At 45.2% G+C, this 15,731-nt stretch overlaps 1 protein-coding gene across 1 annotated transcript in view; it reads right to left on the bottom strand.

Annotated features, from left to right (window-relative positions):
• The window catches only part of LOC106588199 (alpha-1,6-mannosylglycoprotein 6-beta-N-acetylglucosaminyltransferase B), a 170,158-nt gene that overhangs the window by 105,789 nt on the left and 48,638 nt on the right, over window positions 1–15,731 (bottom strand). The window contains exons 3-4 of the mRNA XM_082965092.1: window positions 7,196–7,346; window positions 1,518–1,627 (exon numbers count right to left, since the gene is read on the bottom strand). Coding sequence (XP_082821218.1) covers window positions 1,518–1,627; window positions 7,196–7,346 — 261 coding nt within the window. The remainder of the gene's footprint in view (window positions 1–1,517; window positions 1,628–7,195; window positions 7,347–15,731) is intronic.

Genomic DNA, 15,731 nt, shown 5'->3' with positions numbered 1-15,731 from the left:
ACTCACGCTGCGCTCACTGCATTAATTGGTCCATTGAGTTGGCTAACTGCCTCCCTGCAGCTGGGGGCCTACAGCCAGGAAGAGAGACTGGAGTTGAAACTCAAAGTTCCAGCAGTATGGATGGGAGAAGACAGGAAGTTAAATTGATGAGGTTTCGGTCTTGGACTCAGTCTCTCTCTCTCGCCGTCGCTCTCTCTCCTTCCTATCTCCTGCTTCCTCTCCCTCCCTCACTCCCACTCTCTCTATCTCCCCATACCTATTTTTCTAGATCTCTCTCGCTCTCTCTAAATAGTCCTCTCTCTGGAACAAAACATTCTCCGACAGCTTCCATGTGTTTAATGAAAGCTTTGTCTCTGTCTATCTCAGTCACTCCATCCCTCAAGCCTCTCTCCTCTCAAACACGCCACACATATTTCCCAGCGACACAAAAGATTTCAACGCGTTCCTTTTGATTCCAATAATAATAACCGTCGCCATATTAAATGTGCAGCGGACTAATTAGATAAAAACTCGAGGCCCCCGCGAAAACTAAAAAAAACGGTGGCTGGGAGGGAGGTGCGAATTCCAACTTCCGAGCACGTCTCTCTCTCTCTCTCTCTCTCTCTCTCTCTCTCTCTCTCTCTCTGCCACGAGATGAATCACCGTTGCGCTCGAGTCGAAGCGCACAATAAAGTCCACCGAGTGTGGTTTGTCTTCATCTGTGATTAATAAAAGCGGTTGTGGTTCTGCCCTCACGTCTTCACCGTTAAAACAAAGGGAGATAAGACTAATTACCTCTGGTAACGACTTTGCTGTTGGTTGAGGAGAGGGAGAAGGAGGGGATTGGAGGGAGTTGATTAAGGACTGTCGATTGAGTTCCCTTGATAAACACCCACGTGTGTGTGTGTGTTTGTGTGTGTGTGTGTGTGTTTTCCTGTGTGTGTGGTTTCAACACAATCGGCATCATCTGTGCCTGTAGCGAAATTATTTCTGATTTGATTAAAAAAGGAGGAGATGGACAGAAGAAGTCAACAGCAGTGGAGGGAAAGCAATAAAATGGAGACGGGAATAAAGAAAGGCTCTACGGCTGGCTGAACTGTTGATCTGTTATATTAGACAAGATCTTACTTTTATTTCCCACACCAATTCATTTCATACGCGAATCACTTGTCATGTGGCACTTTGAATGGCTGCTGTGTTTTAGATCTGAGGTGTAAAAGTCTTACGTGTATTGCCGTTCTAAAAGTTTGGAATTGATGTTCTGACTACCCGTCGAGGATTACAGCGGTTAGTGTTTTCATTGAGCGGTAAGAACCTTTTCACACTGCTTGAGCCAAACTGACCAGAGCCAAGCCAAGACGCACTGAGCTGGCTCAGTTAGCCGTCCACCATAGTTATCACCATAGTTGCTGTAACCGCGCAATGTTCATAGAAAGTAATGTTTGGGCCACCCCAATGATGTGAATAAGGCATGGGCAGTTCCATATGTATTGAACAGCAATAACCCAGTGTGTAATGTTAGTGTTATAATGTTGTACCTCTGCCGGCGGCCATGCTGTTCTGGAGGATCTGTTCCACTCTGACCGCCATGTTGGACACGTTCTGAGCTATTGCCTGGATCCTCTCTACCAGGCCTGCTGGCTGGAACCTGCACACACACAAACCAGAAAGACACAATCATACAAAGTGAGAAACATACTTTGGGCTGCTCTTTGATCCCATACTGTGTAGTTACAGACAGAGAACAACATCAGTGTCACCTCAAACAACCTGAGGGTAAAACTCCGCACCGTACCATCTGACTGGATGACTTAACAATGCTAATAAAAGTTGAGCAGAGTAAAGAGCGTGTACTTATACATCTCTCTCTCTCTTTCTCTCGCTGTCGCTCTCTCTGTCGCTCTCTCTCTCTTTCTCTCTGTTGCTCTCTCTCGTTCTCTCTGTCACTCTCTCTCTCTCGCTCTCTCTCTCGCACGTGCTCTCTCTCTCTTCCTCCCTCTTTCTCTCTCTCCTACAGATGTAAGACAGTGTTAACAGGCTGCGAAGAGGCTAATTGTGAGGCACTTGGTTGGAGCGTGAAATAGAAAAAGCCCCATACCGCCTGCTGTAACAGCCAATACAATTTCCTCTGCAGGATAAGACAGCTCCCTTGCATATTTAACACCAGTCCCCAGTTCAGATGAGAAGGGAGGGGCCGTTTGGGAAGGAGTTTTAGTTTACAGAGGTGTGCAATACCCTCTAACTATTTTGCCCAGTCAGCAGGCAGCATTAACCCCCACTAACAGATAATGATCAGAGAGAGGATCAGGGAGACTGAGTGTGTGTGCTTTCTATAAATGAGGTAGAGGATAGATTGCTGAGCTGCCTAATTGACTAACTGTCTGTCCACAGTGATGGGGAGTTAGCTACAGAAGAGAAACAGTCTCAGAGGAGGAAATTAAACTCATTCTAGACTAGTGTTCTCAGACTGTGGCTGGTTTAAAGTACAAGCTGTAGACAGCTGTAAAGGATACAAAAAGCAGTGACCTAATTTAGCGAATAATAGTACTAATATGTTTTTGACTTTATTGTGTTTATCCTTGATAGTTTTTATACGTACGTATTGACGTTTCAACGTGGTGACTTCATATATGAACAAAATGTATTTATTTTATTTAACCTTTATCTAACTAGGCAAGTCAGTTAAGAACAAATTCTTATTTACAAAAAAGTGTTAAACAAATCCAAATGTTCTTCCTAAAGGGGTCCTAAAATTCAAAATCAAATAGCTAAATGATCTAAAGTATGACCATCTAAAAACAATTCCATATGTCAGCTAAGCACCGACCCCCCCCACCAACTCAAGTCTGAAATTTCAAAGCGTGAACTTTAGAAGCCTTTTAAAACTCAAATACACCACACGTTTGCATTTCCAGCGACAAAAGAGTGATCAGATTAAGATCCTACATCTGCATACTGACTCTGTTCAACACAAGTACAGCCAGGAGCTTTAAGCAGAGGCTTAGTAGACCGAATCAGTAATCTATATTCAGAAAGAAATAGAGGGCATAGAACAGCCACGATTCGTTATCTATGGGCAAAAGACAATTGCTGGAGTTTAGTGGCCCACCTTAGTGGCTGAACAGCTGTCTTTGTCTTGGACTAGAATAAATGGATTTCCTGAGGTGTCTCTAATAATTACATCCAGAAGCCCAGTTAGATTGGTGTCCAACAGCAGAACAGATGATTTGGAATCACTTTGTCTTGGAGAGTGGTTGTGGAGGGAGGGGAGTTGTTGGACAGTCTCATTGAGGGGGTTAGATGGTTCACCTGAGGTGGTTAAAGCCAGCTAGGCTGGGCACGGGACCAAAGCACAGAGCACAGCCCTCTGACGGTGCACACTAGGATTAATGGCGGTGCACAAAGGACACAGAGAGGAACACATGCACGCTCACTCACACATTTAGAGTCGGCGACTGCCGTGGAGGGGACAAGCCCCGTCTCTCTCTCTCTCTGCTCCAGTGGCCTGTGATTCCTATTACATCACTCATCTCTACTTTTAATCTCCCTCTCTTTTCTCTTTTCTCCACTTCACTCGCTTTCTATTACTTAATCATTAGCTGTTGGATTCCCCTCTCTATTTCTCTCTCTCTCTCTCCCTCTATTTCTCTCTCTTTTTCTCTCTCCCTCCCTCTGAGTTCGCTCCGTCAAGTTAGTCCTTTTCCGGGAACACACAAGAAACAAACCAAACAAACCCAAACAGGAAACGGAATTGAATGATTGAATCACCAGAACCTATTTCCTCACCCTACTCCCTCATGTTGCTCTCTCTTTTTCTCCCTCTCTTCTCTAGCTTGTCTGTTTCATAGTAAAGGTGGCCTCTGCCTCTGTTATTCTGAAGAGCGTGCCATCCCAGTGCATAAAATATGTATACGCCTGTAATCTTTCATCATAATTATCCTTTAATGTGTCTCTGTAACAATTTTGGTTTCTCTCCTCATAAGGCATGGGCCGAGGACGATGGGATATTGCTTGATTGCGTGACGTCACGTAACACAGGAGAACTCTCTCTGGTTCTTTCTCTCTCCCTCCGTCTTTTGCCCCACCACAGCATTGCTTGTCTTTCTTATTTTACCTTAATCTCTCTCTCTCTCGTTCCCCCTTTCATATCTCTGCTCTGTGCCCACTCCACTATCCTCCTCTCAGTCTCCATATCAATCTTTTCCTTCTCTTTCAGTCTCTTTTTCTCCCTTCCCCTCTCGCTTTCTTTCTCTCCCTTTCTTACTCATGTCTGTTAGTACAGTCCCATAGTGACAGATACATAGGGTGGTGTAGGTCATGTGTTTTAGAGGGCACATCACCAAGTCACAGAGGTCTAAGCCTTATGGGCCATAGGGACACCTTGCCTGGGGACAAACTCTCCCTGGGGTCCACTCAGGGGTTCTGGTCCAATGACATATTACAAAGCAGAGTAACTGTACTCACACTACCTCTAGTAATTAAAGATGCATTGACTGTACAGTAGATGAAGTAACCAAAAACGTGTTAAACAAATCCAAATATATTTTAGATTCTTCAATGTGTTATTTCATAGTGTTGATGTCTTCACTATTATTCTACAATGTAGAAAATAGTAAAACTAAAGAAAAACCCTATCATGAGGTGTGTATAAACTTTTGACTGGTACTGTATATAGATATTTATTTATTTGTACACATATTTAACTTCTTTTTGGGGGTAGGCACAAAACTACCTTCATATTTTCATTCGTTTTTTAAAACAGTTACCTTCAGAAGAGTCCTGTGACACTTTAGGGTTCGTAGAGCAAAATGGAGAACACCATCGTGTTTGTGAGAATCTCCCCTGTCCCATTAGTTTGTAGCCCAAACGGTTCGGAAGCTACCAAACAGAAGTTGGCACATCGATGGTACCAACTTTAGACGGGTCTCTTGACACTTGTGGGGTTCAAAGGTTAAACCGTTTGTTAAACTGTAGATGAAACCGTTCGGACACTACAGACGTTTACATGAGAAGATTTTCGGGATGTCTCATGGTCTGACTAACACCACTATAGCTCTGCCTCCTTTCACCGCAGTTGAGGAAGTGCGACATGGGCGGATGCGGGGGATTGAGACACATCCAATGCAAACAACTGTCATGTCCTGACCCTTGTAAGAGGTCATTTTCTATAGTAGAGTGGTCAGGGCGTGACAGGGGGTATTTTGGGTGGTTTTCTTGTTTTCTGTTTCTATGTGGGTTTTCTAGATTTCTATTTCTATGTTGGGGTTATTGGGATGATCTCTAATTAGAGGCAGCAGGTTCTCGTTGTCTCTAATTGGAGATCATATTTATGTAGGGGGTTTTTCCTTTTGGTTTTGTGGGTTGTTAATTTTTGAGTAGTGTGTTTTCCTCTCTGCGTCACGGTTTGTTGTTTTGTTATTTCAAGTGTTTGGTGTATTGCATTTAGTTTCACGGTTAAATAAAGATGTGGAACTACGAACACGCTGCGCTTTGGTCCCCTATACGACGCCCGTGACAAAAACAGATATCTTTAGCTTAAACTGACAGATTTTGATGGGGATTTTTTTTGTTATGTAACTTAGATTGATGCACTGGTGTGTCAATCAACTCTAGGGGGTTAATTATAGTCCACATAACAAATTACATTTGTTGTTGCTGCAGGAATATTTTCCTGTTGTAGCAAACTGGCTTAAATTAGTAGGTAGAGTGAAACAGTCTTCACGCAAGAGTGGAACATTACCAGATATTGATTCAAGTTCACATCTGCGCCAGACAATATATATCACACCTTCTGCTCCCATTTTCACATGCAGGGCAGAACTGAAGTGTTCGTCTGGCATTATTTAACGAGGCCTGATTCTGTTGGCTATAGAAATGAGAGATTCTAGTGCCGGAGTCTGATCGAGCGGTAACGTTCTCAGCTCCTGGACCACGTGCATGTATGCCCCACGGCAACAGGGTTCGAGCTTTGGTTCAGCCCATTGTATGTTCCATTCCTACCCTTGGCCTTCCTACAGTAGCTGTCATTCCTCTTTCATTGTCTGTCCTGTCACTGTCCTATTGAAAAACGAATACAAGTATGAAAGCATGTTCGAATGTCCTTAAAGAAAATTATAGATACTATGCATGTATCTCTCGTCTGTGTATCTTTCTGTATCTTCCACAGAGTTTACGTTACCCTCCTGTCTCAGCCTCCAGTATTTATGCTGCAGTAGTTTATGTGTCGGGGGGCTAGGGTCAGTCTGTTACATCTGGAGTATTTCTCTTGTCTTATCCGGTGTCCTGTGTGAATTTAAATATGCTCTCTCTAATTCTCTCTTTCTCTCTTTCTGTCTTTCTCTCGGAGGACCTGAGCCCTAGGACCATGCCTCAGGACTACCTGGTATGATGACTCCTTGCTGTCCCCAGTCCACCTGGCCGTGCTGCTGCTCCAGTTTCAACTGTTCTGCCTGCGGCTATGGAACCCTGACCTGTTCACCGGACGTGCTTGTTGCACCCTCGACAACTACTATGATTATTATTATTTGACCATGCTGGTCATTTATGAACATTTTAACATCTTGACCATGTTCTGTTATAATATCCACCCTGCACAGCAGGAAGAGGACTGGCCACCCCTCATAGCCTGGTTCCTCTCTAGGTTTCTTCCTAGGTTTTTGGCCTTTCTAGGGAGTTTTTCCTAGGGAGTTTTTCCTAGCCACCGTGCTTCTTTCACATGCATTGCTTGCTGTTTGGGGTTTTAGGCTGGGTTTCTGTACAGCACTTTGAGATATCAGCTGATGTACGAAGGGCTATATAAATACATTTGATTTGATTTGATTTGACCCTTAGAAGTTGGATGTGAAATGCAGTAAAAGGGATTGAATAGAGAGCACAGACAGTCAAACTGGATATTGGCAGAACAGAGGGACTGAAAGTGGATCTGTGCTTAGAAGAAGGTAGCGACAAGGTCAGACAACCCTGACCTTGTAAAGCTGCTGAGAGCAGACAAGACTACCTGGCAGTCAAAAGAGGAGAGAAAGAAAAGGGTATGAAGAGAATAACAAGAAAGGAGGAAAAAGAAGAGGAAGAAATGGAGGAAGAACTGACGAGAAGAAAACAAACAAGAGCATGGAGGAGGACGGGCAACAAGAGAGGAGGAAGGAGTGAGTGAGAAAAAGGGAAGACAAGGAAGGTAGATGCCTGTCCTATGCCCACCACTCCATCCAGACCGTACCTGTTGATGGCCGAGCTGAGTTCATCCAGGCGGCGGGTGTCGCTGGTGGTGCTGTTGTCCAGTTTGGAGAGGCTGTCCATCCTCTTCAGGATCACCTCCAGCATGTCACTGATCTTCCTAAGCACCCCACGAGACTCCACTCCCCCCATCACTACAGAGAGAGAGAAAGAGAGAGAGAAAGAGTGAGGTAGTAAACAATCGATAAAAGCCCAATAACAAGAGAGCGTGGAACGTTCACTATTTAGCTGAGCCCAGTCTCCAATTCACATCATTAAGTAAGCATCCTTCTCTCACTGCCCTTTAGCTTCCTGTGCTAGCAGCATACTTTGCCTGCCTAGCTTAGGCTAATACATTAATTAATGTCCTTTTTCAAACACTGACTCCCAGACTTCCTACAACTAGAGTATAATTTATAATGGTACACACTGCCGCAAAGGCCTGAGTTATGAAACTATGAAGTGGAACTAATGTTGACATTCCCCGCAATTACGTGTAACCACGGCTGTATTTATTTCACCCTGGTGAATCAGAGAGGTCGTGGGTGCAGACACTGTGTGTGTGTGCGTGCGTGCGTGTGTGTGTAAGGTCAGGCACTTTATCCACTTTATGCTCTGATTGTTCCACTTCTCTTTACAGGATTATTTGGTGGTTGCTGGCTAGACAACCCAAGGTCATATACACAGTCAATCTACTTAGACAACAGCTACAGTTGAAGTCGGAAGTTTACATACACTTACGTTGGAGTCATTAAAACTCGTTTTTCAACCACTCCACAAATTTCTTTTTAACAAATCTTAGTTTTGGCAAGTCGGTTAGGACATCTACTTTGTGCATGACACAAGTAATGTTTCCAACAATTGTTTACAGACAGATTATTTCAGTTATAATTCACTGTATCACAATTCCAGTGGGTCAGAAGTTTACATACACTAAGTTGACTGTGCCTTTAAACAGCTTGGAAAATTCCAGAAAATTATGTCATGGCTTTAGAAGCTTCTGATAGGCTAATTGACATTATTTGAGTCAATTGCAGGTGTACATGTAGATGTATTTCAAGGCCTACCTTCAAACTCAGTGCCTCTTTGCTTGACATCATGGGAAAATCAAAAGAAATCAGCCAAGACCTCAGAAAAAAAATTGTAGACCTCCACAAGTCTGGTTCATCCTTGGGAGCAATTTCCAAATGCCTGAAGGTATCATGTTCATCTGTACAAACAATAGTACGCAAGTATAAACACCATGGGACCACGCAGCTGTCATACCGGTCTCCTACTTTGGTGTGAAAAGTGCAAATCAATCCCAGAACAACAGCAAAGGACCTTGTGCAGATTTTGCAGCAAACAGGTACAAATGTATCTATATCCAAAGTAAATATAGAGTCCTATAGTGACATAACCTGAAAGGCCGCTCAGCAAGGAAGAAGCCACTACTCCAAAACCGCCATAAAAAAGCCAGACTACAGTTTGCAACTGCACATGGGGACAAAGATCGTACTTTTTGGAGAAATGTCCTTTGGTCGGATTAAACAAAAATAGAACTGTTTGGCCATAATGACCATTGTTATGTTTGGAGGAAAAAGGGGAAAGCTTGCAAGCCGAAGAACACCATCCCAACCGTGAAGCACGGCGGTGGCAGCATCATGTTGTGGGGGTGCTTTCCTGCTGAAGGGACTGGTGCACTTCACAAAATAGATGGCATCATGAGGGAGGAAAATGATGTGGATATATTGAAGCAACATCTCAAGACATCAGTCGGAAGTTAAAGCTGACCCCAATGACCCCAAGCATACTTCCAAAGTTGTGGCAAAATGGCTTAAGGTCAACAAAGTCAAGGTATTGGGGTGGCCATCACAAAGCCCTGACCTCAATCCCATAGAAAGGTTTTGGGCAGAACTTAAAAATCGTGTGCGAGCAAGGAGGCCTATAAACCTGACTCAGTTACACCAGCTCTGTCAGGAGGAATGGGCCAAAATTCACCCAACTTATTGTGGGAAGCTTGTGGAAGGCTAACCGAAACGTTTGACCCAAGTTAAACAATTTAAAGGCAATGCTACCAAATACTAATTGAGTGTATGTAAACTTCTGACCCACTGGGAATGTGATGAAAGAAATAAAAGCTGAAATAAATAATTCTCTCTACTATTATTCTGACATTTCACATTCTTAAAATTAAGTGGTTATCCTAACTGACCTAAAACAGGGAACTTTTACTGGGATTAAATGTCAGGAATTGTGAAAAACTGAGTTTAAATGTATTTGGCTAAGGTGTATGTAAACTTCCGACTTCAACTGTATATATAAAACACAGCCAGACAACACATTGGGCCAGACTGACTGATATACCATTTACACGATTAGAATGCAACTCAAATATTCTGAAGATGAATAAGATACCTTTTCTGCAAACCTTCACTGACACAATGTGAAAAAAGTATCTTGAAGGATTTAAAAGGGCTTTAGAAATGGAAAATATAATAGTATAATAATAATGATTTATCAGGTGGGTTTATCTAAAGTGAAATACAGAAAATATATTTTTGGTATTCACAGTATGTGGTCCTTGCAGGGAGTCAAACCCACAACCCTGGTGTTGCAAGTGTGCGAGTACCACCTCCTGATTCAGCTCACACCAAGGACCTCTGTCTTGCTAGCACACTATGGTGGATGCTAGCACACGTGACCGCCTTACCAGTCGGTGCAACACAAAAAGCTAGCTCTTCACTGGCGAAAGTTGGGAAACTTCAGGTTGAGGAGTAAGTTTCACACATCCCCATGTACTACACATCCACCATGCTTTAACTAACTGGACCATTGGAACTATATACACTGAACTAAAATATAAACGCAAGATGTAAAGTGTTGGTCCCATGTTTCATGAGCTGATATAAAAAAATCCCAGAAAAATTCCATGCGCACAAAAATCTAATTTCTCTCAAGTGTTGTGCACACATTTGTTTACATCCCTGTTAGTGATAATCCATCTAACTGACAGGTGTGGCATAGCAAGAAGCTGATTAAACAGCAGGGTCATTACACAGGTGCACCTTGTGCTGGACACAATAAAAAAGCCACTATAAATGTGCAGTTTTGTCACACAACATAATGCCACAGATGTCTCATGTTTTGAGATGGCGTGCAATTGTCATGCTGACTGCAGGAATGTCCACCAGAGCTGTTGCCAGAGAACTGAATGTTATTTTCTCTACCATAAGTTGTTTCCAATGTCGATTTATAGAATTTGGCAATACGTCCAACCGGCCTCACAACCGCAGACCACATGTAACCACACCAGCCCAGGACCTCCACATCCGGCTTCTTCACCTGGGGAATCGTTTCGGGGGGGACGACTCAATCTGATTGGCCGGGCCTGGCTCCCAGTGGGTGGGCCTGGCTGCCAAGTGAGTGGGACTATGCCCTCCAAGGCCCACCCATGGCTGCACCCCTGCCCAGTCATGTGAAATCCATGGATTAGGCCTAAATTTATTTATTTCAATTGACTGATTTCCTTATATGAATTTCAACTCAGGAAAATCTTTGAAATTATTACATGTTGCATTCATATATTTCTTCAGTGCATACAGTGCATTCAGACCCCTTAATTCTTTCCACATTTTGTTACATTACAGCCTTATTGTAAAATGGATTAAATGCAGTTTTCTACTCATCAATCTACACACAATATCCCATAATGACAAAGCGAAAACCGTTTTTTAGTCATTTCAGCAAATGTATAAAAAAAACAGAAATACCTTATTTACATAAGTATTCAGACCCTTTGCTATGAGCCTTGAAATTTAGCTCAATGATCATCCTTGAGATGTTTCTACAACTTGATTGAGTACACCTGTGCTAAGTTCAATTGATTGGACATGATTTGGAAAGGCACACACCTGTCTATATAAGGTCCCACAGTTGACAGTGCATGTCAGAGCAAAAACCAAGCCACGAGGTCAAAGGAATTCTCCGTAGAGCTCCAAGACAGGATTGTGGTGAGGCACAGATCTGGGGAAGGGTACCAAAACATTTCTGCAGCATTGAAGGTCCCCAAGAAGACAGTGGCCTCCATCATTCTTAAATGGAAGAAGTTTGGAGCCATCAAGACTCTTCCTAGAGTTGGCCGCCCTGCCAAACTGAGCAATCGGGTGAGAAGGGTCTTGGTCAGGGAGGTGACCAAGAACCCGATGGTCACTCTGACAGAGCTTCAGAGTTCCTCTGTGGAGATGGGAGAACCTTCCAGAAGAACAACCATCTCTGCAGTACTCCACCAATCTGGCCTTTACGATAGAGTGGCTAGACGCAAGCCAATCCTCAGTAAAAGGCACATGACAGCCCACTTGGAGTTTGCTAAAAGGCACCAAAAGACTCTCAGACCATGAGAAACAAGATTCTCTGGTCTGATGAAACCAAGATTGAACTCTTTGTCCTGAATGCCAATCGTCACGTTTGGAGGAAACCTGGCACCATCCCTAAGGTGAAGCATGGTGGTGGCAGCATCATGCTGTGAGGAGGTTTTTCAGCGGCAGGGACTGGGAGACTAGTCAGGATCGAGGGAAAGATGAACAGAGCAAACCTGACAGAGCTTGAGAGGTCTGGAGAGAAGAATGGGATAAACTCCCCAAATACAGGTGTGCCAAGCTTGTAGCGTCATACCCAAGAAGACTTGAGGCTTTGATCGCTGCCAAAGGTGCTTCAACAAAGTACTGAGTAAAGGTTCTGATTACTTATGTTAATTTGATATTTTCCGTTTTTGATTTGTCATTATGGGGTATTGTGTGTAGATTGAAAAAAACTACAGAATACATTTCATAATAAAGGTTGAAACGTAACAAAATGTGAAAAAAGTGAAGGGGTCTGAATACTTTCCGAATGCACTATATATAACACCGTCCTAATATTTAGTTTCACCCACTTTTGCCCTCAGAACAGCCTCAATTTGTCGGGGCATGGACTCTACTGGGTGTCAAAAGCATTACAGAAGGATGCTGGCCCATGTTGAGCGTGAAAAACCCAGCAGTGTTGCAGTTACACTCAAACCGGTGCTCCTGGCATCTACTACCATACCCCACACGTACACAATCCACGTCTCAATTATCTCAAGGCTTAAAAATCCTCCCCTTCATCTACACTGTGCCATGACTGGCCTGTTCGGATCCAGTTACCGTGGACCATAATCCTACAGAGATATCTCTCACACCCACCAGCAGGGGAGAGATCGAGAGATATGGAGGTGGGGGGTTTATGACACCTCCCGCCTATGGTAAATCTTAAGGCAGCAGACAAAATCCCTTTGTCCTCTCAGTATGGAGGGATGGAATGTATGATGGACCTATGGAGAATCTACCTCTGAACAGTAACATGCAATAAATGTTTTGTTAGCCAAAATGGTAGTAGTGACGATAGATGGAATATGAAAATGAATGTCGTTTTTGTTATGTTATTAAACGTTAAAGGACGACTTTATAATGAAAACATTTTAACTTGAGGAGTTTTCACACTATGTACTTGAGGTTTGCATGCTGTACATTGTGTGGAAAATGTCCAGATCAAAGAGAATGTTTTGTAAAGATGAAATGTGAAGTTAGTTGTCTAAATTGGATCTGAGTAAAATCCAGACCTTGGGTGGAAATGCCCATTTCTGACCCAAGGGTATAAAACATGTGAGTTAAGAATTAACATATCAGACTAAGTGACCACGAGCTACAGCCAAGGTCCGAATTAGTTGTAAACCCAAAATTCAACACGAGGTTGAAGAAGACAAAGTGACCATTTTTACAATCTATGCTATGGATGAGTAGCTGTGTCTGTCACGACTTCTGCCGAAGTTGGTCCCTCTCCTTGTTCGGGCGGCGTTCGGCGGTCGACGTCACCGGTTTTCTAGTCACCACCGATCCACGTTTCATTTTCCATTTGTTTTGTCTCCTGGAAGACGCAGCACTTCCCAGGAGTCACGTGTATCCTCTGTCACAGGAGGAGACGGCGGCTATGGAAACATATGTCTCCGAATCTCTGGGGCAGGACTACATTCGGCCTTCCACTTCACCTGCCTCCTTGAGTTTATTTTTTGTGAAGAAGAAGGACGGAGGTTTACACCCGTGTATTGACTATCGAGGTATCAATCAGATCACTGTGAGGTACAGTTACCCGCTGCCTCTCATAGCCAGTGCGATAGAGTCAATGCACGGGGCGCGCTTCTTCACAAAATTGGATCTCAGGAGCGCTTACAATCTGGTGCGTATCCGGGAGGGGGATGAGTGGAAGACGGCATTTAGTACCACCCACCTCTGGGCACTATGAGTACCTTGTCATGCCGTACGGGTTGATGAATGCTCCATCAGTCTTCCAATCCTTTGTAGACAATATTTTCAGGGACCTGTACGGGCAGGGTGTAGTGGTGTATATCAATGACATTCTGATATACTCCGCTACACGCGCCGAGCATGTGTCCCTGGTGCGCAGGGTGCTTGGTCGACTGTTGGAGCATGACCTGTACGTCAAGGCTGAGAAATGTCTGTTCTTCCAACAGTCCGTCTCTTTCCTAGGGTACCGCCTTTCCGCGTCAGGGGTGGAGATGTAAAGTGACCGCATTTCAGTCTTGCGTAATTGGCCGACTCCAACCACGGTAAAGGAGGTGCAGCGGTTCTTAGGGTTTGCCAAATACTACCGGAGGTTTATCCGGGGCTTTGGTCAGGTAGCGGCTCCCATTACCTCATTGCTGAAGGGGGGACCGGTGCGACTGCAGTGGTCAGCTGGGGCGGACAGGGCTTTTGGTCACCTGAAGGCTCTGTTTACCTCGGCTCCCGTGCTGGCTCATCCTGATCCCTCCTTGGCATTTATAGTGGAGGTGGTCGCTTCCGAGGCTGGGATAGGAGCTGTGCTGTCTCAGCGCTCGGGTACGCCACCAACTCCGCCCCTGTGCTTTCTTTTCGAAGAAGCTCAGCTCGGCAGAGCGTAACTATGATGTGGGGGACCGGGAGCTGTTGGCTGTCATCAAGGCTCTGAAGGCGTGGAGGCATTGGCTTGAGGGGGCTAAACACCCTTTTCTCATTTGGACTGACCACCGAATCTGGAGTACATCCGGGCGGCGAGGAGAATGAACCCTCGCCAGGCAAGGTGGGACATGTTTTTCACCCGTTTTGTTTTTACCCTATTCTACAGACCAGGTTCCCAGAACGCTAAGGCAGACGCACTTTCCCAGATGTATGACACAGAGGAGCGGTCCACGGATCCCACTCCCATACTTCCGGCTTCTTGTCTGGTGGCACCGATGGTGTGGGAGGTGGACGCAGGCATCAAGCGGGCGTTACGTACAGAGCCCACTCCCACCCAGTGTCCAGTTTGGTGTCTGTACGGTCCATCTGCTGTCCGTGACCGTTTGATCTGTTGGGCCCTCACGTCACCCTCCTCTGGTCATCCTGGCATTGGTCGGACAGTGCGCTGTCTTAGTGGGAAGTACTGGTGGTCTACCCTGGCTAAGGATGTGAGGGTTTATGTTTCCTCCTGCTCGGTGTGCGCCCAGTGCAAGGCACCTAGACACCTGCCCGAGGGAAATTATAACCCCTACTCGTTCCACAACGGCCGTGGTCACACCTATCGGTGGATTTCTTGACGGATCTTCCTCCGTCACAAGGAAACACCATGATCCGGGTCGTTGTGGATCGGTTTTCTAAGTCCTGCCATCTCCTTCCTTTGCCCGGTCTCCATACGGCCCTACCGACTGCGGAGGCCCTGTTCACCCACGTCTTCCGGCACTACGGGGTGCCTGAGGATATAGTTTCTGATCGGGGTCCCCAGTTCACGTCCAGGGTTTGGTAGGTGTTTATGGAACATCTGGGGGTCTCCGTCAGCCTCACCTCGGGTTTTCACCCCGAGATTAACAGGCAGGTGGAGAGAGTTAACCAGGATGTGGGTAGGTTTCTGCAGTCCTATTGCCAGGACCGGCCGGGGGAGTGGGCGGCTTTCATCCCCTGGGCAGAGATGGCCCAGAACTCACACGGCCACTCCTCCACTAACCTATCTCCTTTCCAGTGCGTACTAGATTATCAGCCGGTTCTGGCACCATGGCATCAGAGCCAGATCGAGGCACCTGCGGTGGATGAATGGTTTCGGCGCTCGGAGGAGACATGGGATGCTGCCCATGTGCACCTGCAATGGGCCATCGGGCGGCAGAAGGCGAGCGCTGACCGCCACCGCAGTGAGGCCCCGGTGTTCGCGCCGGGGGACCGGGTCTGGCTCTCAACCCGAAACCTGCCCCTCCGCCTGCCCTGCCGGAAGCTGGGTCCGCGGTTTGTGGGGTCATTTAACCTGTTGGGTCTAGGGGGCAGCATTTGCACGTCTGGATAAAAAAAATGTACCCGATTTAATCTGGTTACTAATCCTACCCAGTAACTAGAATATGCATATACTTATTATATATGGATAGAAAACACTCTAAAGTTTCCAAAACTGTTTGAATGGTGTCTGTGAGTATAACAGAACTCATTTGGCAGGCAAAACCCTGAGACATTTTCTGACAGGAAGTGGATACCTGATGTGTTGTA

Source organism: Salmo salar, chromosome 02 (genome assembly GCF_965601325.2).
Source record: "Salmo salar chromosome 02, fSalSal1, whole genome shotgun sequence".
Taxonomy (NCBI): domain Eukaryota; kingdom Metazoa; phylum Chordata; class Actinopteri; order Salmoniformes; family Salmonidae; genus Salmo; species Salmo salar.
The sequence above is the reverse complement of the archived record's forward strand: the minus strand, read 5'-3'. Positions and strand labels throughout refer to the sequence as shown.